Source organism: Vanellus vanellus, assembly GCF_965231255.1.
Source record: "Vanellus vanellus genome assembly, chromosome: 2".
Lineage (NCBI taxonomy): Eukaryota > Metazoa > Chordata > Aves > Charadriiformes > Charadriidae > Vanellus > Vanellus vanellus.
In genome coordinates this window covers 114,612,735-114,638,827 of record NC_138906.1, presented here as the reverse complement: position 1 = coordinate 114,638,827, position 26,093 = coordinate 114,612,735, and the positions used below count along the sequence as shown (strand labels likewise).

Below are 26,093 nucleotides of genomic sequence, written 5' to 3'. Positions count from 1 at the left end.
TCAGATCTGGCACCAGGTAACGGTGGTGATTTTAGATCAACCGGTCATGTTATGCTGGGAGTTTATCATCTTTGGAGCTATTCTTTCATCATTTGACAAGTCTCACTTCCTCTCTCCTCGTGTGATAACGGAATGTACCGTAGCCACTCTGTCACTACCAGCTCCCCCGGTATCGCCAAATGCATCAGCAGCTGCTACAACTCCCATCTCCAAACTGTGGGAAATATCAACAGAATGGTATCGTGCTGTTCCTCTGTGAACAGTTAGAAGGTGTCAGTCACATGCTCCCAGCTTACACCTGACATGTCTGTACACTTGCAGTGCTTTGCAGCAGACATACTTGACCTTTAATTCTAATTATACCTTCATGGTGACTAAACCACAAAGTCTGGATATTGTAGCACAATTCTTATTGCAAAACACATGAAATACGTGCAGAGCTGCTCCCTCCCAGAGACCCTACGTCACCTGAGAAAAAGAACTGGTGTGGGAGCAGGAGATATGGTATACCTGTCTTTTAAATGAACCTGAAACTATTGCCTGCTTTCCTCATCAAAACTGCTAATAAATGAGGAGCTTTTGCTAAAGATGCTGTGTCTTTGGTACAGTCCTCCAATTAGGCACCCAGTTCACCTTGTTTCATAATAGTACCTTAGGCATCTGAAAATAAAGCCATGAGTCTTTTAAGCAATTCTCACCTTATATGTCTAGGTATCATTAGCTGATCAGTGAATTGCTGAGGAAGCGTTTACAATGAACTGAACAGAGGGTATATACTTCTATTTCCATGCCTTCTAGAAAAAGAAATCAGTGTATTCCAGAAATGGTATTTTCCTGGATGCCTGGAAAGCAAAGCAAAGATTGCACATAGGGAATGAACACCGGGTTCAATTATTGTGGCTTTATGACATTAGCTTCAAGCGGTGATAATGTCCTTTCGATACTCCAGTTAGGGTTTTGGACTCACTCGAGAACCTTGACAATCCTCATGAAATCTCGGGCTTCAACATTCTTTGTTCGTTGTTGTTTCATTTTCCAGTAGGGTGAACTGTAAACTCAATGTCTTGTCTATTATCACATGTGGAAGCCATATGATTCACATAGATTAAATCTTTTGCCCAGTGGATAAATACGAATCTGATATTTCATCTCAGAGTGCGTATTAAGAGCTGAACAAATGTTCTTCTCATTGGTAAAGGAAGTTGCCGGCCTTCTGCCTTGCAGGAGAACGACCAAGCAAAACTGGCTCGTTCACAGACATTGAACTGCTCTCAGAAAATGTCATTACAGATTGCAAGACTAAATTTGTCATCAGTCTGGTAGGACAGTCTCATTGCTTGACAATCACAACAATCTAGTTGTCATATTATAGAGTCATAGAATAGTTTGGGTTGGAAGGGACCTTTAAGGTCATCTAGTCCAACCCCCCTGCAATAAACAGGGACGTCTTCAGCTAGATCAGGTTGCTCAGAGTCCCATCCAACCTGGCCTTCAATGTTTCCAGGGATGGGGCATCTACCACCTCTCTGGGCAATCTCTTTCTGGTGTCTTACCACCCTCATCGTAAAAAAATTCTTCCTTGTATATGGTCTAAATCTACCCTTTTTTAGTTTAAAACCATTACCCCTTATCCTGTTGTTGCAGGCCCTACTGAAAAGTTTGTCCCCATCTTTCTTATAAGCCCCCTTTAAGTACTGAAAGGCCGCAATAGGGTGCCCCTGGCGCCTTCTCTTGTCCAGGCTGAACAACCCCAACTCTCTCAGCCTGTCTTCATAAGAAACTTTTGAGGTTTGTGCTGCACCCATCCCAAACCCTGAGGTTACAGTGGTTTCCTGAAAAAACTTATCAAAAGATTACATGGGAGCATATACAGGACCAGAATATCATTATCACCAAACCTACTACGAATCCATTTGCTAGGAGTCACAAACTTGCAGGGCTATGTTGCCAAAGAAGCAAAGACAACAGAGCTTGTGAGGACTGGAGAGAATGTTTTCCCAGGCAGAGATGTCTCCAGATCGAGTTTACAGACTAATGACTGCCAACGTTATTTCTTAAATAAAGGGAGGGTAGATTCACAGAGGCTTCTTACTATTCCTAGAGACAGGCACTCTAGCAAATGCTTTCATTTGATAGGGAATACCTTCATAACTTTTGTTAATAAAATAAACCAATGATGCATAATAACATAGTCAGGTTGTATTACTCCTGAAGATATTGAAATGAATGGATAAACCTGTACTCTATTGCCACATATTAAATGCTCGTGCATTATTTTGAATGAAAGCATTTCTCAGATATAATGCAGAATTGCAGTTCTGTGTCACAGCATATACCTAGCTAAGTTTTAAGTCGTAAACACTCCGTGGTGTACTTTTAGGATTTTACAAAACATTCAAAACCTACAATAAAAATCATAGAAACTTTTCACCTTGTGAGAGCCAAGTAATCATCAAATATTTAATGAAAGTGGATGCTGACTGTTTTATCACACTAGAAATTGGTATGAAAGATTAAAGAACCGTCATGTAGAGCAAGAGAAAACCATAAAGTGAAAATATGCACTTAACAAAAAAGAGAAATGAACTGCAAAATATTTCGAATGTACTGCTTTTTTGAAGATTCGAGGGCCTCAGGTCCACTGTACTACTGTAGATACAAAGGCCTCTAGTCCTTTGTCTTCTTACTTTACAACTAGTAGGTGAACAGTTTGAAAGCACTTTGCAGATACCCTAGGCAATGTGCTTGGCTTAGCTTTCTAAGGTTGTAATTTGTCTTTTGTCAAAAGGATAGATTTATTTCTTTTGCACTCACATGGCTGAATTCTGCCCCTGGATGTGTATATTAGGTATCAGGTTGCCTGAACCAAAATGACAGAGTGTGTTTTTTACTATAATACAAGATTGAGATGTTAGCCTGTGGTCACAAGGTGAGCCATTTGCCATCTGATTAAGTTGTTTTTATTTTGGATGCAAGTGAAACACGCACGTTTTAGAAAGCAGAGTCAGTTGCAAAAGGAAAGGAAACCTTAAGAATTACCAGCTTTATTTTGCCGTATGCCTCAAGCCATAACTGTTTGATTTATATGAAGGACTTCCGATCTTCTTCAACTTCAGATACTTCATTATAAAAGTTAAGTTTTCTACTTCCACAATATTGCTGAAAAAATACTTTATTTACAGAAATAAACTCAAAGTGGAAAGCAATGACTATTCACAGCATAGCAAGTGTATAGATTGTGCTATCCATATACTTCTCCGATTGGAACAGTTGCTAAGTAAAGTCAGTAATTAAAGATTTTTCTTCTTTCCTTTGTCTTCTCCTTTTTAATGGTCCTTCTGTAAAGAAAATGTTTCTTTTCTTTCTCCTCTGGAACCGGGCTGGCAGCTTCCGTTCCTTGAAATTCAGCCTTGTCTTTGCTACTATTTAAATTCTGCTCAATAGCAAGGATGCTCACCTCTAAGTGCTCAATGTAGCGTAAGCCGCCCTTTCCTCCCCAGTGTTTGGGAACGTATCTTACCGCTATTGCAGCTGTTCTGAGCAGTCGTGCCTGGACCACCAAGCTGGCTGTGATCTGCAGTCCGCAATGGCTTACAACAGTTCTAGAGATCAGCTGTCACATGAACAGCCCAATATTTTTCACCACACGTGCTTACCGGTAAACATCTCGTATGAGATGGTAGCCGTAAACTTGATGGGAGTCAAGAACCCAAATCCTGTGTTTTGAGAGATTGTGCTTTTAATAAAGAGAGACTTTTGCTGTGCTAACCTAAGTCCTGATAGTAGTCCTTCTTTGCTTTTTGGTTTGCATCTCCATGCAATGTGTCATTCTTCTTTACTTTCTTCCCATAACTATAATGATCCAGTTCTATTTCAACTGAAGAGCAAGCTATTTATGAACTATTTTGTCTATTTTCAGGAAAGCAGCCAATGATATTAATTTTTTAAATATGGCTTTTTTTATATTGCCTAACAATAGAGTTCAAGATGAAAAAAAAATGTACTGACATTGCCTTACTTAAATTTTGGGTATGTAGATGTATTTTACATTGAAACAGCAATCATTAGTGTTGCCATATGGACTGCCAGACTTAAGTGCATATAAAAATATATTTACATGGGAGTGAGATATCTGCAGATCACTGCTGAATTTCTCTCCTAGTAAGACAAACAGCTATACCTACCTCTAAATGTACTACTAAAGGCATACACAGGATAACCACAAGAGCACTTAGATTAACACCAGCATTGTTTGTGCACTTCTGTAGCTTTATTGAGAAACAATAAAATTGTTTAATTTTTGTGACTAAAAAAAGGAACTCGGGATTTTCAGTGATGTCTGTGATACTATCTGGCATTTTTCTAACTGTTGGTTATGTTTTTGTAATGACATTTTTCTGTGTACAGTGATCTTTGTAATTATTACTGGGTGTTATACAGAGAGTTCTGTATTAGTCAGTGGTTTTGGTAGATTGCCTTCAGAATGTTTCAGATACTCTTCCTTCATTCTTCATTAAAGGAAATGGAGAAGGCTCAGACCAGCTAATAGGAATTTTCTTCCAGGACATTCCAGACAGTACCTTAGGCAAGAATGAAATATTTTCATGTATATAGAGAACAGCCTTAATTCGCCTATTTCTTTTGTCTCCATCATATTGCTATATTCATTTTGTTGTCCATATGTTTCCCCCTCTTCACTTCAGAGATAGCTCTACATTAAGATTAGGATAACTATTTTTATTTTAAAAATTTTAAATGAGTTGCAAATTCTGCTGAAGCAAGTGAGTTTATTTATCGTAGTTTTAAATAGGTTTTCAGTTGTACTGAGAGTAAAATTGTTTCAACGACATACAGTCATGTGGGTAATCGTATGGTCTGCTGAACATACTGTAAAGAATAATCTGTCTATAGTTATAAACTTTAGGTTTTACTTTTATCAAGAGATTCTCGCAACATCATAAACAACAGGATTGAATCTTGAGTCATTTGTTCATGTCATTGGAAACCGTAGATGGAATTATTGCCTTATTTTATGTGAATTCATGGGGAGTACTTTTAAATATGGATCGTGATTAATGCCTATGAAGCTGCCAGAAGCCTCCTAGGGTTTGTTCTGCCATTTGTAATAACTTCTTCTATGTGTTTTTAAACTTGTTACTGCAAATTTATCTAGGGAAAATTTGCATAGGTGATTTGGCATAAACTTGTAAAATAGATGCCATGGCCAAGCTTTAGACTTTCTTCCACTGGAAGGCAGAAACTCCATAATAATAGGTTCAGCTTTTCAATCATTTTGTTTGTCCTTTTAAAGCCCTCTTACAAATATTTAACATGGCATTGCGCAACACACATAAACACTACCTGTTTTGGTCTTTCACCTGTAGCACTGGCATATAGTGCTTCCCTCTAGTGACAGGTGGCATTCTGAACCAAAGCCTAATTTAAATAAACAGCCCTTGTCTTTATTCAGCTGTTTTTTCATATGCCCTGAATCTGCTGAATTAAACTGTCAACTAGTACCAAGAAGAGGCTTTCTAACGAGACGTTTGGCACTTTTGCTTCTTATCAGGCAGTCTGGTTAACTTGAAGCATTCACTAAGCATCTCTGCATGGCCGTAGGAATAACCTTTGGTTATTTATTTGGTTATTTCCAGCATCCTTGAGCTCCCTCATTATCCCGTTTCATGTCTCTCTGTGGTGGGTCCCCCCACGGTTCCCGGAGGCAGCTGAGAATAGCTGGAGCCTTGTTCCGCTCTCCACTTCTTGCTGAGTTTTGCCAAGGGCAATGGAGAGAAGTGAAGAAAACCAAAACTGTGTTTTCCTGTTTGTGTGAGCCAGCAGCTTTTACTACACCTGTCACTCAGGAAAGAAGACAGCAAGGCTGGAAATTCTTGGGATGCTTCCAGAGCATAGGACTTCATGTCAATTGCAATACTGGGCACATGCCCAGGGGTGCAGGATAGTCCTGTGGTGACCATCTCTTCTGGGGGATTTGCGTGTTCAAACACAACCCTAAGCGGGAAGAATGAGAAGTTCCCTGAATATGATAGGAGGTTAACCCTATAAGCCCCGATCTCCTGGTGTTAGTAACAGGGTTATATTTTGACTTTGGGTGACAATTTCATATTTGATGGGAAAGTTGAGACTGCGTGAGACTTGTCTGTCTTACCTCATTCACCTACAGTAGTATTTCATCCACGTTCCTGTTCTGTTAAGGCAAAACTTGCCTTTCCTAGCCTGCTTTCATGCATGGGCTCTAGGTATGGCTGGGAGCTTTTAAGGTACCATTGCTGTGGGTGGAAAGCCACTACAGGGATCCTGTGCACCATAGGACTCTGTGGGGAATTGCTGTGCAGCAGCGTACTAGAGAGAGCAAAGGACACGTGTCTTCTGAATTTGCAAGTCTTTCCTCAGTGTACTGGGCTACAGAAGATTTGCTGTGACAGCCACACGTAGGGCTATGGAGTGGCTGAATTCACCCGTGAATTCAGAGAGAAAACAACTACTCTTGGGCTTGTAGAAGGATTTCTCTTCTCTCATTTTAGCTCACAATTTAAAGCAGAGTTTTTCCAGGGATAGTTGTGTGGCCATATTGAACATCTGTAATACATCCAGGAGTGGTATCTTTTTTGTTACTGTCACAAGCGGGTGTTAGAAGAAGCCTCAGATCAGTGAAGTTAAATCAAGAACACACTTGTACCATGCTAAACATTATTATATAAATTACCACTTAAGCAGTTCCATGCTGTTGTCTACTGAGATTTTTCTTCTGTCATAAGCAAGGACATCGTGAGGGACCAGTCCCTCCAGCCCCTATTCTCTAACATTCTTAAAGGTAGTATTGGATGCAGTGTTCAGTGAAAGGCCTGCAGTGGACTTAAATGCTTCTGGTCTGTGATGTGAACACCTTCTGCTTTAACTTTTAAAAGGACTAATTTTTTATGGTTTTGGTGGTGGTTCTTTTTTTTTCGTTTGGGAACTGCTCCTGTATTAGAATACTTGTAAACGAAGGTAGTGAAATCTCCATATAAATAAAGAGTAGGAAAATCCTGGTCAAAATATTCTCTCAGAGGTCTAATAGTAATGTGCTTTAAGACTTCTTGAAAGTTTTGTCCATGCAAACTCCCTGTTTAATTTGATTCTTAATTAAGATCATTATTCTGTAGCATATCTAACTGACTATTTAGCAGGAGTAAAAAATGTCTGTGTCTTTAATAATTTTGCAGACTTTAAGAAATGGGGTTATCAGAAGAAAGATGTTCTTTCTCGGATACTATGTTTATATGTCTTGAGTAGTCTTCTGTAATTTTTAAAAATAATATTTTTTTTAATTACCATGGTTACATGCTGCTAGTGCTGATACAATTTAAAACAATTGATTTCTGCTCCAGTACTTAATACACTGTGAATTCATCAAAAATTAAACAAAAAAAAATTATATAGTGCAAAATTTCTTGTCTATTTTAGTGTGCTGTTTATTGAAGTCTTGATACTGTATTCTTCATTCAGGAAATGCTCACTTGTACCTGGATCTGACCTAAATATTCAAAACACCAAACCCATCTGTGGTGGGTTGACTTCCGCTGGCTCTGGCTGCCAGATGCCTACCCAGCTGCTCTCTCACTCCCCCTCCACAACAGGACAGGGGGACAAAATAAGATGGAGAAGCTCGTGGGTCAAGGTAAAGAGAGGGAGATCACTTACCAATTACTGTCACAGGCAAAACAGACTCAACTTCCAGAGAAGGGCAACAAAGCTGGTGAAGGGTCTTGAGAACAAGTCGTATGAGGAGCGGCTGAGGTACTTCAGGTTGCTTAGTCTGAAGAGAAGGAGGCTGAGGGGAGACCTTATTGCTGTCTACAACCACCTGAAAGGAGGTTGTAGAGAGGTGGGCATTGGTCTCTTCTCACAAGTTACAACTGATAGGACAAGAGGAAATGGTGTCAAGTTGCGCCAGGGGAGGTTTAGGTTAGACATTGGGAAAAACCTCTACACTGAAAGGGTTATCAAAGACTGGAACAGGCTGCCCAGGGAAGTGGCTGAATCACCATCCTTGGATGCATTTAAAAGCCGTCTCGAAATGGTGCTCAGGGACATGTTTTAGCAGTGGGTCTGATAGAGTTAGGTAACAATTGGACTTGATGATCTTAAAGGTCTTTTCCAGCCATAACGATTCTAACTCGGGGAAAATTAATTTAATTTATTGACAGTTGAAGTAGGTTTGGGTAGGAGAAACAAAGACAAAACGAAACAACAAAATGCCCCCTCTTCACATCCATGCCCTGCGGTGAGTTGGTTGGAGACAGCCATGTCTGGCACGGGGCTGCCCCGGCCTCTCCTCACAGAGCCAGCACCAGGGCAGCTGCACCCCATGCACCATCCTCACTTACCTGTTTGTCTCGAATTAAGCGCTTGCCCTCCCTGGCCATCAGTTAGTCGGCATTTCTGAAGTCATCTATTAGTGAAGCAGACCACCGCATACATTCAGCTTCAGCGCCACTGTGTGAACTGGTGAGTGTCCTCAGCAGTGGAATAGCTAGAGACGCCCTGACTTTCAAGTTGCTTTCCTTTCAACTTTCAGAGCATACTGAAAAAATCATATCTTCTTTTGATGTAACACCTCTGAGCCATAAATATCAAAGTGCTTTACAAACAGAGGATTTAGTTATTCAAATCTGAGGTGTTGAGCGGGACTTTTACGATCTTCCAGTGACAAGTGCCTAAGCCAGAAATTGAGCTGAGGTTTCAAATTCCCCAGTACAGGGATCTTTCCACTAAGCCCTATCACCTGTGCGAATACCGATTCACACAGACTTCAGCTGATGGGTTGGATGGGGCAAGTGAGCAAATGAGCTTTTGTTTTCTTCAAGTCTTTGTCATGCTGTCTTTCTGTCATTTTTTTTTCCAATTTGTCTATATGGTTGACCTTTGAGATCCAGCCAGGAAGACCTGACAGGAGTGTTTGCACCATCTAGTAAAACAAGAGCAATTCATGTTTATAACATCTTATTAATGGCTGTGTTCTGGTTTTTCAGATTAAGTATTGGAAATGGAGTTCCGAATATCACGATTCCATTTACAAGTCAATGAAATTATTTGTTCCTACAAATATAATGTAGTTTAAAATGCAGTTCTGCTGCTGGCAGGCTTACCTAAGCACAAAGCAGATGCTCACTTGTCAAGAAACTGCTAGCTTAAGTTGGTTATACATGATATGAATATTTCTGGATTTTGTGTGCATATGTATAGTAAATCCAGCAAACCATTTTTATGTGCGTGTAGATTGCTGACAAAAAAAATAAGCATCATCATAATTCAAGATTATAACAGGTGACCCCTAAACATTTCTGCAAATGTAAAAGCAGCAGCTCTTCTACTTCGTGTTTGGTTCAATTCTGGGTTACAAATAAGAGTTTACATTTCCTATCAAGCAAATGCAAATTTTGGTATTTAAAATGTGTGATTTATATCTTTCTGAATATTTCCTATTTTTTAAAATTAAAATATTTTAAAACTTTATTTTAATTTTTAAATAAGGGCACCTCTATGGCTATTCTATGACTGGAAGCTCTAGGAGCTGCTGATTTTGAGCTCTTACAGGCTCTTGTTCCTTTGTTTTGGGGGGAGTTTTGTTTCCTTTTTACTCTCGTACCAGTTTTGTTAGTGAAGAGCACCTTTAAAGGTGAATATCTGCAAACTCCGTGTAAATTATTCTCCTGATTTTTTTACTTTCATATTTGTGATAGAGACAGGGGAAAGCCTGCGATGAGAAACTTCTGTACTTGGAAGAAAACTGCGTGATTTATAGCATATGTCAGCAATTTATAAATTCAAATTAGAGCAACATATAAATAGTGACTGGATAGCACTTGGGTTTTTATTACTTTAGGATGACCTTTTTCAGAGTAGCAATTATTTTCCATTAGTTCAGTTCAATTGGAAAAAACAATGCTTAATGGACTTTGAGCCCTGGGTCACTGGTGATAGAATTAGACAGTTTTCAGATTTATGTAAGTGCTGTCATATGCAGCTCCATAATTTGTCACACCAGCTCGTTTCTGGTGGACTTTTACCAGCCGCCTCTTCTGTGTTTTCCTTGAGCTGCGTGGTAAAACTGTGATCCAGGGCTCCAGAGTGACCTGTGGAACTGTCTTATGTCTTGACAGTAAAGCAACTGCCTGTCTTTGGCCAGTGAAACTATAAGCTAGTCCTGGCCCTTCTCCTTCACTCAGGATCACAGGTACTTTAGCAACCTCCCATAACCTCCACTTTCCTGAATATTTGATGGCTGCTTTGTGTTCTTCCATGTCAGTTATGGTTCTGACATAAATGAACGCGTTCTTTAATCCATTTGACAGGACCAAATTTAGAAGAGGGGAAGGAAGCAGAAGGACGTAACCAAATGCAAAGTGACCTGTAGCTATTAAAGCAGGGGATGCTGCAGGCAACATAGGGAAATGTAGTCCTGATAAATGATTAATCTTTATGACTAGAGAAAGGAAATAAACAACGCAGGCTCAAAACCATGTGTGGAAATAAAGCGTGGCTTAACGGAAATAACGCAGACTTAACTAAGCTGCGATACGTGTTACACAGAGGCATGTTTATTTTCATATTTTCTCCTTTATTCTGTGCTTGTATTCTTTTGTCTATTCTTTTGTCTCCCTTTTTTGTCAGTAGTGTCAGATATTTCTGCATCTGAGGCAGACATCAAAGTCCCAGGTATATGCATTATTGTGGGAACCTTATGATCCTGTTAAATCTTATGAGGGAAAAGAGAATTAACTTCGAAGCAATTCACCATCCACTCCACCCCTTTTCCCCAGCTCTTCTCCTTCCTCCTCCAATGGAAGTTTCTTTCCTTGTTACAAATGTGTCAGAAGCAGAGACGGGCTGGTTTCCTCTGTATTTCATAATACAGTATAACAGAATAAATTTGCTTCATCAGCAAGCACATTTTCTTATGTTTGCTTTTTACAGGGAATAGTATAGCAGAGAACAGTGGTGGCAAATTACTTCTTCAGCCGTCACAGGAAAATTCAAAGAAATCTGCCAGAGAAGCAGCAATCTGGGGGAGTTCTTCAAGAAATTTTCTAGATATAGCATTAAAAATAGTCTGAATATATTCAACCAACAAAGTCAACAGTGTATACTCTTAATGTAGGTACTTTTCAAGTACTTTAATGCATAAAGACGTTATGTATAGTTATTGAACAGGAAAGATAATCAGCAGGAAATTCCTTTCATATAAGGTGGCCCAATACACAGGAAAACAAAAATTACCTTACCTATATCATTTGTGTCAGTTCTTATATCATTCTAAATTAAAACATCCAAAACTTGATGAGTTACATGGATAGCATGGGAGAAGTTTGTATTTTCCTTCTTTTAAGAAAGTCTGAGTAAAGTTCTGCTCTCGTTTGGGCTACCTTGACACAGGAATCAGAGCGTTCAATGATGCAACTGATATTGAGGCCCAATTTATTAGTTACTGACAGCGTACAAAGACAAAGATGGTAGTTCAGATTGGTGAGTGAAAAAGCACCCTCATTTACTCAGTAGCTAGTAACTCCTCAGGCTTGTGCGAAGCTCCTGGAAAAATCCTGAGGATGGGCCTAACCTGAGGAAAGTTAAAGGCTGTATGCAGACTGACTGGGAATTGTGTAGGAGGTTCTTTTGGGAAGAGGCTCTTGTCACAAATTAAACAGATGATCTTCTCAACTTTACAGTACTTGCCTCTCATTTAATACTGTACTAATGTGTTAATATGAGTTAGCGTGTGATCGTGTAGTAGGAAGGCGGAATATTCTTTTCCCTTTTGACATGTATGTAAGTTCAAAGTTTCCTTTACCAGTTGTTACAGAGAATCTCATTCATTTATATCGGGTTTATGCATTTGAGAGTTATTTGTCAAAACCGATCTCACTCTATATCGTTTGGTTAAGGTTGATTGCACATGTCAGATTAGAAAGAATAGTAAATATTCTTTGTAGACGAGTAACATTGATTGGTGGCATTTTCTCTTTTACGTAGATTTATATTGACCATGTTGTCCTGTCATCTAGGTTCAATAAAGGCCTGTTCTCAATCCCCAATCTAGCTAACACCACTGTACCTAACAGCTCTGAATTAATGTGATTTGTCAGTAGCAATAGGCCACGGTGATAAGCAGAGCACGTCGCTACATCTTATTCTGACTGATCTATGAAACAACATTGCCCATTTATTCTTTTGCGCAACATAATAAACAGTCTCTGGGCTTTTAATTTCGTCGCAGGTATTGAACAACTGAAACCTTCGCTAATTTACACAATGGTTTATCTTTTCTCCAGTTGACTTCAGGGGCAACTCGAGAAGGTATACCATAAAAATTAATGAGTTCAAACACACTAACGTGCCACACAACAGAGCAAACAGTGCATACTTTGCCATTAATATTAGTCACAATTAGAAGGTGACTGGGGCACTTACTGTACAAAAATACCTGTACTGTATTAGTTTATAAAGAGAACAGTTTGCCATACTACAGTGTCATAGATGTATTCCAGCCATTTCCTGGAAAATGCGGTAGAAAAAAGATTTTTCCCTCACACCAGAACTTCTAAATGTTTATACTCTTCTCCTGGCGTCCCATTTTTTGACCACTGAGTAGAAAAGTGTATGTTATGTTAATGCCGTTTCCCCTGTTCATGGTGCATTGTCAAATTCTGTCCGTTGTTCTCATGAATATACTTAATTATGACACAGCCGCGTGCACCATCTCTTAGTATATCTGAAAGTTTCTGTATTGACCCAGTATTACCAGGTGGTTTCGTGTTCGGTGAAGACAATACTGTTGCGTGGTAACTGTGTGAAGGAGGTATTTCAGGTGGCCACAAGAGCAATTCCTCAGACCTCCAGCTTCCTTTGGGTTGCCTGAGGCTTCTCAAATACGAGCGGCATCCGGGCTGCAGGCTGTATAAATTGGTCTAGAAGTCTGCTGCCTGTGCCAGCTTCTGAAGGGGCTACAGGTGTGGAGGTACATGTCTGGTTAAATGCGCCTGTGTATTAGATCGGGAGATAATGGCATCTGCTTTCTTAATGTACGGTGGACATGTGATAGGAAGGGACAATAATGACACTGTAAACCAGACCTGTGATCAACTCAGAAAAAGGGTTAAACACCTGTGATAGATTCCGCTGAGAGAGACAATATTTGTGACATACGTCTTTTCCTCAAAGATCATTCCGATCCAAGTATCTACCAAAAGTAGATCTACCAAAAGGTAGCATCCACCAGAAATAGCCACTTTATTTGCCATCTCACCACAGTAATTCTTCTGAGAGGTATTTTCTACAACCTTTTATTTCTTGCTGATTTGCATATTCATGGAGGTTCCTGGGGTGAAGTTGGGATAAACTGTCTCTGCCATATGTGTGAAGTGAAAAATATATGTCTGCACTCTTTATTTTTCATTTCTCAGTTAGATGTGTGCTTCCTTCATGCAAAAGAAAGAAAAGCGTAAGAACACATGCTTGTCTGTCTTTCGAAGTCTCTAGAATTAGCTTGTCACGAAATGTAAAACTAATATGTAGTTGTAAAAACCACTGCCAGCATTTTCCTCACCAGTGGCTGATGGCTAAGTAGATTTAGAAATGAAAGGGGTTATTATAAAGTGATTACTGAATAGCTAGGTATGTCATTTTAAACAAGCAGCTAAAATCTCTGTTGCAGATTCAGAGTGTAATCTTGTTTGTATCATTCATACTTAAAATCTGATTTTGATTGTAGAGGAGTAATCATGTAATGTAGGTAATTTGACAAAAATATATCAAATGTTGTTTTTCTTTCATTCCTTATTTAAATGTATTAGAATTTAAATGACTCACCATTCAGAGTGTACCTATAAAATGACAACAACATAAATATTAGATTCAATTTGCATTGGTTCAGATTTAAATTTTACTATAAAGTGAAAAGTTCTTATCAGCTCTCTCATGAAAGAAAACATATAGAAACTAATACGTTAAAAATACTACTAACTTTGAAAAGGTGTTATTGATGATTAAAAGGGTGTTATTGATGATTAGACCAATATATTTTGCAACTGTGAATGTCAGTCTGAAGACATAGGCCTCATGCGATATGTGTAGCCATGAACTGGAGAACAGGAGATGAAAAAGTTAAGGAAGCTGTCTCGTGCAGGATTATATCACTCATTCATGTTTCCGTGTCCAGTGCTTGTAACAATATGTTACTAAAAGCTTAAATCCAATTCCTCGTCTGGTTTCAAGCAACAGCTACACTAATTTTTTGTAAGCGGTGAGCTGATGCTTTGGATGCCTGTTAGAATATACTTTCAATGAATCTTCTATATTTGGCTAAATATCATGGTTCTTTCCCAAGAATTACAATATTCTTAGCTTGTGTTTCAGCTAGAAATATCACAAAAAGTATTCTCCTAGTCATAAGCTGGTATTAGTACTTATGATCCTTCCTGGAAAAAGTAGACCTCTGCTATATCTTATATTTGAATTTGAGAAGCGAATGAGGATTCGAAATAGCTTGTTTTAAGAACTTGGCCTGCTCATTTTACTGCTGTGTGCTATGAGTATGTATTTTATTGTTTTCTGAGCTCTGACATTTTGGAACTACCCAGTTCTGGCCACAAAGTACAGAAAAACCTGTTGAGTGCTATGTTCTACTGTGTTAGAAATGAGACTGAGAATAAGGATTCCACGGCTTTTGCTGATGCTGTGTAACCTTCAGCAGATAATTCATTTCTTTTGAGCTTCAGCTTCTTTGCATATAAACTAGGAAAAATGCTATTGTCATACCTCATACAGATACACAAGGTTTAATTACACAATACTTCTGAAGTATATGGCAAAACAAAATCAGCGGAAGCACGATCTTGCAACTGGTTCCACGCTGAAGAACAATGGTGTTACCTATAATCTTACTGACAACAGGATAGTCTGGGAGATGCTGGCTTTTCTGTTTTTCCTGGTAGACTGCTGGCATCTCTGGCAGGAAAAAGAGGCTGAGTATGAGCACATGCTGTAAGTGAGAGTCTTCCAGTTCTCAGATGCTGGGACGTGGTTTAGTCCAGAGACAGAAAACTATCTGTGGTGAGGTTGCCCTGAGATGTGTTTTCTTTATGCTTAAGTTTTGTCCTGTTGACACCTTCTCTCCATTGTGACACTGTGGATGCTGATCATGTTAGAAAGGTGCTGGGGGAAACGTACGCAGAAAGCTTATTCCTGCCCTCTCAGTGCTCTTAAGTCTCCAATAACTTGGAAGGATGCAGAAGGGATCCCCACAGGGTACTGCTCAAAGGTAGCTTCCTGATCACTTCAGGGTGCCTACGCCCTTGAATTCATCTTCCTTCACTGGCATTTTGACTGTGGAAGACACATGAATATAATTAAAGGAATATAATTCTAAATAATAATTAAAAAAATAAAAAGGATATAATTAAAAAGAATACATTTTTCCAGAATTTGCTCAAAGAAAAAATGACATCGTCGAGTTTTCAGCATATGAGTATATATATCTAAAAAAATGATTATTCCTTCCTCTTTTGGATTGACTATCATTTCAGTTTTGCTGTCTCATAGTTCTTTCTCTCGTTAGCACTGAAGCTCTGCAGGGCTTGCATCCCAACATTTTTTAAAGTGTCAGGGAATACGTTTAGAAGACTGATAGAAGTGCTGCTTTTCTGTGGGAGGCATCTATTTTTGCAGAAGGAGGGACATGTTCTTTTGGAAACGCTATTAGCAAGTAACAGTGAAAGATCGGTAAGAATTTTAAATACCATCACTTGAAATCTTTCCAGGTGGTGCTGGGTATCTTCTGTGGTCATTTACTTTTATCTAAATAATCTTAGTAACTGTTGCTATCAATTTCCATGGCTGGTTCATGAAAGGAAGTAGAGATATCCCAGATGAAACCAGTGTTTCAAGTTTTTTACAGATTTACTGTTGTTCTTTGCTACTTTTAATATTTTTGCTTGCTGCCACAACACGCTGTGTTCTTCACGCTGTGTTCTTAGATATGTAAGATGACCAACCTCTAATGTGCGCCTCTTTACTCCAAGGGTTGTTTCTGGATCTTTGACAGCTTTGTGCACACTGGTAGCTTAGTCTTTGGTTTCACTTTAAAATGAGTGGACTCAGCAGGACAATGACATCAGCAATATCATATTAGGATTTTGATTTTGCTCATTTATTAGTCATTTGTCCCTTTGTTTCTTTGCTTGCCTTCTCTTTGTTTGATTCCTTTTTTTTATAACCCAAATAATGGACAGGATGAAAAATCATGAGAGTAAAGTGCCCCTTTTCTTCTTCTAGTCCTAACTACAAAGCAGTTCTTTATATTAACAAATTTTACTGCTCCTTTGGATTTTAGATGCAGCTGTGTAAAACCAAGGTGTTTCTATTGACCAAAATAAAAATGTGTTAAAAAGCTGTGAAATTACACCACCCATCGTTTCTTTCCTCACTACTCTCTGCAGTTTTTTGGTAAACTGGAATTCAGAAAACCCTGATGTATTACCAGATTTGATAAATCTTGGGGTATTTTGAGCAAAGAGGAGCTCTTTTTGAACTTCAATCTGTTGTTGAAGAACTCAGATGAAGAGTAATTACAGTATAAAAATCACTCCATTACAGTTGAACGTGTTCTTTCACAAAACTGTCTGACCATGTCTGCAAACAACCTCAAATTGTTTGCAGTCATGTATAGACTGGATATCAAATCAAATAAGGACAAGCCAAATAAGTAAAATATTTTACCTACTTTCTTGTTTGGGATTGACTATAGATGTACAAATCTTGAGATTTGTTTTCTAAAAACAAAACATTGTTACTTTGATAGCAGCTGGCTCACGAGGCATATAGTCTGTTCCCCATTACATGAAATTATATTTCCCCCCTATAGATGAAATGATATTTCATTACCTCATGATCTGTGCCCCTGAGGTATAACATAATATCTGGACTACTGAGGAGCAGCAGAGTATCTGTTTAGCTGGAGAACTGTTGAGTGAGTAGAGAAGTCTGGCTTTATAACCTCTGCAGGTGGGGTTTTACCAAGTAAGGAGAAACACAGATGAAATAGGGTGTGCGTAAATATATGTCTTTACAGTTAAGAGTTGTTGTCTCCATTGTTAATGTTTAAGTGTTCCATGTTGTTGTTTCTCTGTAGGTGTCGTGGTTTAGGCCTAATCGGCTCCTGGGGACCTGGGGGACCCCAGATGGGACCAACAGATGCTCCCCTCCACCCCTCTTCAAAGAGAGAGGCAGAGGAGGAAAAAGAGACTTAGGAGTTTAGAAGGAACCGAACTACTTTAATATTAATAATAAAATTTTTAAAAAAATGAAATATATACAAAACCGTATCAAGCTCCTGAGATGACAGTTATGACACCAGCTGGCACTGGGGCAGTCCCAGGCTGCACTCAGTGACGGACGGGAACTGGATTCCGGATCTGGATTCAGGATCAGGATCACAGGCAGATGAACAGAGTCCTCCACAGACGTTGGCCATTGAAGAAAGAGAGAGCTGACCCTTTGATCCCTCAGCTTTTGTACTGAGCATGAGGCAGATGGGATGGAATACCCCGTTGGTCAATTTTGGGTCACCTGTCCTGTCTGCTCCTCCCTGCAGGTGGGACCCCACTATGCTTTTCCGCTTCCAACCCTCTAATGGGGCAAATGACAAAGTTGGTTGCCTTTGGCTGTTATAGCAATAGGTATAAGCAGGAGCCTCTCTGCACACCATGCCTGGGCATCAGCTGTAAACATCCGTCTTATCACTCTGAGAGAGTGAACACTGTCTGCACAATATGCAGTTAATTTCAGTAGTTAGAAGAGGCCCAGCTAAGAAGCGAAGTTACTGAACAAAATTGGTTCTGTTTTACCTCAAACCAGGACAGTAGGGAAAAGTGAACTTCCCGTGTCTTCTCATCAGCTGTTCTGTTTTGTTCTTTCCTGGAAGGTAGTTCTGATTCAGTAAAGTGCCCCGACAGCCTGATCACTTTTACCAGTGCTGGTGAACTCTTAAAGCACATTTTCAAAGAAGTAGCCTTGCTTGAAACAAAGCTCATGTCTTAAATTGTCTGCTGAATCAGATATGGCCCTGATTTAGTGTGTGGAATCAAGTCTAAAGTTTGTATGTGCTTTTGGTCTCCCTCACTGTAGTATGCAAGTTCCTTGCAGGTGTTCATGAAAGTATATGCAACACCCTCTTACACTGATGCGAAAGTACTATGGCTCCCACTGTGCTCAGAGGCAGTTGATATGAGAAGATGTTAAGTAATTTGAACGAGACTGCTTAGGCAATCTGTGAAAAGCCTGCACATTAATTATCATTGGTTAAATTTTATGTTTAAAAGAACTGTAGTGGGTAATATCTTAAATCTCAGTTGATTCTGGTTTCATCTTAAATTTTTACATTTTCTTGTTCTGTTTGTCCTTTGCTTCCTGTGGAAGGACAATAGAGTCCAATCTGGAATTTAAATCAGAAAAATTGTGATTACAGAGCTAAACCACACTAACAGTTTGCCTAGACAAGAAGTACATCCTTCCTTCCTATTGTTCAGATGTCTTTCAAATGGTACCTAACACATGCCAGATGTCTGCAGCTCCTGCCGTATCATGGAGTGGCTGAAAATCACCGTGCCGTTCCTTTCTTCATCTCTTATTTCAGTAGGTCTGTGCAGTCTGTGGAGAAAAGACAAAACTTCCAGTCTGAGTTTTCATTCTAAACCCAAGTTTTGATGATCAATGGCAGGATGCTAAAAATACCCCTAAATGTCTCTGTGATTCTGAAATTGAGTTTCTGAAAAAGCATTGTACTTGTGGTAAGAGGTAAAGTGTGAAGTTCCAGAGAAATGAGCTGTGAATTGCAGCTGCAATGGAAATTGATCCTGCCTGTCAGTCTCTGCTCCATATTCTCAGGAAAACAGAGCGGAGCAGAGAAGGAGCCAAGATCACCGATTAAATGGGATGCTAAAGTGCCAGGGGCTAGAACCGGGCTTGCTGGTCCCTCAGGTCAGAGCTGCAACTGTCAGGCTTCACTGCTTGCTACCCTGCTGAAGCTGGCAGAAGGAGAGCAGCATGAACCCGCAAGGGGAATTAGTAAGAACTACCTGGCTAAGCTTCAGGCATGACAGGCAGCGCGCACCTTTGGGAGGAACAACTTCTTCTCTTAAGAATTGGTGGGCCTTATTTCTCCCATTCGCCTCATGATTTGTACCAGTGAGGCATAAGAAAATAGCTGGAATAGAGGAACAGCAGAGGCTCGGTTCATCTAGGGCGCTGCAGAGTGAGCGGGGAGGTCTGGCTCTATAACCTCTCTGCAGGTGGGCCTTCACCAAGTAAGGAAAAAACAAAGGTTCGGCAAATAGATGTTGAGGTATGAGGTGTATATGGTGCATATAATATAATCGTTATGGCATATTAATCTCCTTAATCATCTTCTTCTCTGAAAAACATGATTTCAGTTGTGATTAGCACTGTGAAATAACACTTCTCTATGTGGCTGTCACTTACCTGATGCAAGGTAACGACAGCAGACCATTGCTAGGATGACGACCTCCGAGTACTGCGGGAACAGTTTGTGCGAGTCTCATGAGCACAACAGCAGCATCTCTATAGAATGCTTGCTTTTTCACTTGAAGTTGGGAGCTTACCCTGGGAAAGTCATAAAAAGATCCTATAGAAAATAAAATCAACTAAATGAAGTCATCATGCTGTGGTAATTAATTCAGCTTTCGCTTTTAAACCATGGTCATCAACTATCATTCTTTTTGTGTTGGTTAACAGTTTTCTTCCCCGAGTATCCTGCGTCCTTCATGATGAAGAGCATATGCTTTCCAGTGTATTGAAAGCAATGTACTGTGCTCTCAGAACCATATCACATTAAATATTTCCTCTGGGGTATAGAGCAATACCTCCAGAGAAGCTCAGTGCTAGCTTGATCAAATGGAAAATTCTTTTTCTATCTTTTGTTGCAATAACTGCTATTTTTCATGGCTGTTTTGAGCCACATGTTTTTTTTAATCCAAAAATTCCATTGTTTCCCGTCATCTCTTTCCTGCTTACTGTATGAATTAACGGAGTTTAACCAAAAAAGTGTCATGTACTTGAAGCGTATAGGTCTGTTATGACTGAGAACTCAACTATATAGAGCAGATGAGAAGTGATATCCTCAGGTCTCTAATGAAGTTATGTCTGGTAAATGAAAGAATTGTGTTATTGGAGAGAAAAATAGAGCAAATAAAAGTAGTGGTACTTCAGGAATTAGGTTTATTTGATGAAAGAAATAATGAGAGTCATCTATTCCAATAACCATGTGTATGTTGAGAATTTTAAAGTGAGGTTGTGGACACGAAGTGGGTAAATTCTTTGGAGTACAGGCCTGTATCTTCAGAGTATTTCATGGACGAACCTCTTTGGAATATTCAACCTCACTGTCTCAGTGGACATCCCTCAGTGGACATCCCCCGTAAACCAGTGGTTATCCCACCTAGTGCATCACATAAGCTCTTGCTTTATTTTTCTCTATGTCTTTGTTGTGTCCCAGGGTTTTTTATATCCTACCTCTCCCTTTCTTTTCACTAAGCATTGTCGTTGACTGGTTGACACGTTGACTGGTTGACATACTACACTTATCCCAGGAAGGGGTCATTAGGGCCCTATCAGTTGCATAATCTCTGAATGAATGGTAAGAAAACCAGATATGAGCTGCGTAGCTGACTGGTACTGTAGATTACAGAATCAAGTCAGGAACCAAAGCGACCAGGGTATTTGCCTTGTCTGATGAGCTTTATTCTGTGAATATCAACAAAAGCTGTTTTGTCTCCATCTTTTACAATCTAATCTCTTTTTTCCCTGGTCTGTTTTGTTAGAAGTGAAAATGTATCTGTCATTCTCATAGCAATGACTTCAAGATTTAACTAGAGGCCTAACTTGTACTTTTTATTAAGGTAACATGACATAAGAAAATCTCCCTCCAGGGCAGAAATCTTGGATAGGTTTTGATCCAGTTTTTTTTTGTACAGCCACTCAATTTCAGTTTGAAAATGCTACGAATTAGTTTTATGTCTCTAATAAAATGATTTCTCAGCTCCCCTGTGAATTTTCTGATGTGCTTACTACAGAACTAAGCAGGATGTTCCATGTTCTTGCAGCGGGGAACTTTGTTCAGCTACTTAATGTTGTGTGTCAGGGCCACCTCAATTTTGTTGATTCTCTAGTCCTATTTAGCCCATTCAGATAGCATTACAGTTACACAATACCTATCAAATGTCCTTTGCTATTCATGGTCTCACCTAAATGAAAAAATGCTTAGAAGCTGGTATGGAACAAAAAAAAAAAAAAAAAAAAAAAAAGGAAAACTCCATTTTCATTAAATTTATGTCTGAATTATATAGAAGTAAATGCTTAAGGAAGACCTGGACCTCTTAGGACTTGCCAGTCTTTGAGGTTTGTTTCTCATTAGTCTTAATTGTTGTAGCAATAGAAAATATCTGAAACACCCCAAACACCATGGTTCTTAGCTGGGGTATTTGGGTGTGGAAGCAGGTAAATGGGTTTATAGCGATTTATCCTCGGTGAGGACATTTTTACCAGTCTAATCACTAGAAGGGAGTCCAGGATTCGATCTGTTAATGAATTTGTTTTGCATTGCCATTTTGTCACCAATTGGCAAATATTCTATATTGGTGATCAACACTGTTGGGTAGTGGCAATTAATTAAAAAAAAAAAAAGAAGCTAGAGGATTAGAAAGGGGAAAAAATATCCTGCTTTGTAGACATTAGAGAGAACAAGCAATTTCTTAACACCTTCTCTTCAAGGAGTTAAGATGAATAACATCTTTGAACAAATATTTCAAGCATGCAGGGATTTTATTAAAAAGTAAAAAGATGAAATCCTCTGTAAATTGTTTAGAACATTCCTAGTGAAGACATGTTGATTAATAAACATAAAAGAGGGAAGATGCATATTAATTTGTTTACGTATAAGAGGCTTCTAGCTCATTAAAAGTCTTCTAAGCGTTTAACTAGTGAAGCAGTGGATAAAACCAGACATTGTTTTTAATCTTGTTGAGGGCTCCAATATGAAAGAAACCCAGATTATTGCTAAATATGTATAATAGCTCTGTTAATGACATTAGTTTGAAAATGTGGGGTGTGTGTCAACTCAGTGGTTTTGCTGTAGTACGTTGGAAATTTAGGTTCACTTTTCTATTTTAATTGCTGGGACCAGTAGGAAAATTTAACTTCGTCAACCACAGCCTTTGGTTCTGGTATATAGAGCCGTAAGTTCTCGGGTATGATTTTATTAGATGGGATTTATGGCTGGTTATCAACTGGGAGATCTCTAGGAAAGCACAGATGCAGTAGGATATAGGCTGATGTGCCTCCTGTCTGTTTCTTTTGATTCTTTGCTAAACCACTGTTACAAAATAAGGTATTTGGACTGTTTATTTCAGAGGTGGTTAAAAAAAAAAAAAAAAAGAAAAAAAAAAAAAGAAAGAAGCTATGAGCAACTAATGTTTCTAGGAAAAGAACCCTATGGACTATTTTAAAGGAATTGGAGTATTAACTTTATGTCCTGGCCAAATAGAGATTGAGTAATTGCATTCAGTCTAACTTAAAAACAAATGAATAAGAAATAGCTGAAGAACCACCTGACACTTTTTCTTTGTATAAACAGTCCTGGGAGAAAATCACCATGTATTTGCAATTTTTTCCTAAAATTACCTTTTCTTTTTAGATACTAGTTTTGTGAAGTTTTTTGCTCTAAAAGTGTTAACACAAGTTAATTTGTAAAAAAAAAAAATATTTTTTGCAAGCAACAGATAGTTAAAAAAATTAGCATCATTTAAACTGTATCATGCACTTCAAGTTTAAGGATAAAAACCTTCTGGTATTTTGTTTGCTCTTCATTTTTCATCGAAGACACTTCTCTCTCCTTTTCACACTCTTTTTTTCCTGATTTTTGAGACCTATACTTTTGTAGTCATTTGCACTACAAGAGATAAAACAATGAATTTCTGTTTCTGCTTATATGTCATATTTATAGAACTGTATAACTTCTTGTTTCTCATGTTACTTACTATTATAATATGAATAAATAATCATACCAGAATTATGTTGGTAATTTTGCAGATCCAATGCGTGGACCACGAAAACTAGAGGTTGTGGAGATCAAATCTAGACAAATCACTATTTGCTGGGAACCATTTGGATATAATGTCACGCGTTGCCATCGATACAACCTCACAGTCCATTACCGTTACCAGGCTGGAGGACAAGAGCAAGTGAGAGAAGAAGTAAGCTGGGATACAGAAAGTTCACATCCTCAGCATACAATTACTAATCTATCACCATACACAAATGTCAGCATCAAATTAGTACTAATGAATCCCGAAGGACGAAAAGAAAGCCAAGAACTTGTAGTACAAACTGATGAAGATGGTGAGTTTTTGTATTTACATGTACGTATACATTGTACATGCATACTACCTGATACTCAATACACTTTCCTAAATAAGTGCATGTTCTACTTTCACTAAAATCTGTAACAGATTTTCCATCAACTTCACCAATTTTAAGGCAGTAAAGGGTTGGTTAAAAATGTTATAATGACCTTTTACATAACCTATAACATCACACATCATTTAATCATTTCTTCATTAAACTCATAACTTGTGCTTGAACTATGTTCTTCCTCTTAAAAGTTCCAGTATCAGTTTGAAGAAATTTCACGTGACTGTCCGCAGTATCCTCCTGAAGCTTTTCTATTGAGTGATATTCTCAACATTAAATATTTGTTCTTGATTTGCAGTTTCTATCTCTCTAGCTTTGGCTTTCCAACCATTGGACATTGTTAGTTGCTTATTCGAACAATATATTCCATATACAGACATTGAAATGCATAGACATTCCCTTCCTTTTATTAATTTTCAGCTAATGTGGGGTTTTCAGATCTCATTTGTTTATTTTGAGCACTAATGTAACTTGTGAGTCTCTTTTTTGAAGCACGGACAGCAGAATTGGCTGCTGTGTCTCCATAATGCTCTAACAGTAGTGCATGAAAAGGTTATACCATCCTCCTAAGTCCTCTATGATGTTATTGTGATTATACATGCAGAGAGTTTACTGGAGCTCTGTTACCTACGATACCAAAATGGGACTTCCTTGTTGAATTGGTCGTGAACCAGGCATCCGTTTCATCTTTCCAGAACACTCTGTGCTGAGGTGTAGCCCCTTAGTGCCCTCTACAAGTGCGCCTTAGTTTTTTTAACCTTGCTTTTAGGCATTTTAAAATGCATACTGTTCAAAGAAACCATATCAAATGATTGGCATTGCCTTATATAACAGATCTGTCCTCCTCCCATTTTTATCATCTGCAATCTGAACAGGAATGGCTTTCTATTTTCTTCCAGATCAATGATAGCTTTACTGCAAACATGTTGGAAAAATTTCTAGAAAAAACTTCAGCAATGATGAGTTCCACTTATAATACATACTTGAAGCCTGTCATTTAAACCTATTAAATAATTGACTATATGCTGTATTTGCTTTGTGTAGTACTAATATCTAATCAAAATATATGAGGGAGTAAATTAAACAATTTAGGAATATACAGTTGCTAATGCAACAGATTTGACAAAGCATAGCTAACAAAAAAATTGTTTAATTAGAATTAATTTTGCTGTTATCCTCTAATTTTGATTCATTTCAATTATAGAATGACAAAGCTAAAGACCTTGTTGTTATCTGGGCTGTTTATGTATTTTATCTAAAATTTTATGTAGTTAAATTCCTGGCCCTCTGGAACTTTATATTGTTCCAAGATCTATTAAAAACACAGCGTAAGTGGTTGAGAGAATACCTTGGACAAAAATTACAATTTTGTAGTACACCATACCCTTTCAGTAAGGTGCATAAATCTGGATGTATCACAACAGATTATACTGACCCATCATAATTTTTCAATTCACACAGTCATGTAGGTTGCAAAGGACCTCCAGAGCTCATTTAGTCCAACCTTTTGCTCAGAACAGATCGAGTGAGAGCAGATTGCTCAAGGTTTTAGACAGTTGAGTTTTGAGTATCTCCAAAGACGGATATCTTACAACCTCTCTAGGTAACTTCTGCCAGTGTTTGACCTCCCTCATGGCGTAACTGCTCAGTTTATGGCCTTCAGATAATTTTAGAGAGTTACCACAGTATTTTGCTATACTTCCATTTTATTACACTATATTTAATTCCTCTCCCTTTACACATAAATCATTAACCCCAATGATTCCAAATGAGTTTTGCCAGTTCTCTCCTACTTGGAAACGAAGTTTAGTGCCCAAACTTAAGTTTGTCCTAAAGGCGTAATCTTACTGGTTCATACAAGACTGGTAAGCCAGTTCAGAAACCATCTCCTGTGTCCTTGGAGCTTCCCCTTGGTAAAGCAATGGACTCCGCAGAGAGCTATGGAGAGGTGATTATGAAAGTCTCAAACTGTGTAAAGTTCCAGACCAACAGCATGGAGCAGTAGGAGGAGGATAGCGCTCTACCAGCCCTAGCAATGGGAAGGAGTCACCAGATGTCTCGCTTGAAATTCTTCCTATTCTTTAACCGTTCTGGTAAATCTCAGTAAGGAGTCTGAGAAGTTATTTCAACCACTGCAGCAAGTAGTTTCCACCTTCTTTATCTAGCATGTGGAAAATATTAAGTGTATCTTCTTACTGAATTTTCACATGTGGTTTGTAGAAGAGTGCTAACCCATCAACCCCTGTTTCCTCACAACAGTCCTGTGTGCATTTTTCAGGATTTTCTTTTCACATTCCATTGCGAGTGTTGTTACAAAAATAAAATTGCAGATACACATCCATGTGCTGTTTAAATACTTACTTCTCTGAAAACTGCGTTGAGGTTGGCTTGGGGATAAGGTGGTTGTTGCAGAACAAACAGAAAACAGAAGTAGATACCTGAGAGCGGTTGACATACTTTTGTGAGAACCTTCTGTCATCCCTGGCTCTTCAGAGGTCATTCTCATAAATTAAGAGACTTTAAGAAAAATGAATAATGTCGTATTTTCAGTT

At 38.6% G+C, this 26,093-nt stretch overlaps 1 protein-coding gene across 1 annotated transcript in view; it reads left to right on the top strand.

Moving 5' to 3' along the window:
* LOC309686509 (receptor-type tyrosine-protein phosphatase mu-like) overlaps positions 1 to 24,068 on the top strand; it is a gene marked incomplete at both ends in the record, with an annotated part of 70,435 nt that extends 46,367 nt beyond the window's left edge. Inside the window, 2 exons of the mRNA XM_082499217.1 lie at positions 23,161 to 23,469; positions 24,034 to 24,068. Coding sequence (XP_082355343.1) covers positions 23,161 to 23,469; positions 24,034 to 24,068 — 344 coding nt within the window. The remainder of the gene's footprint in view (positions 1 to 23,160; positions 23,470 to 24,033) is intronic.
* Between the last annotated feature and the right edge of the window lie 2,025 nt (positions 24,069 to 26,093).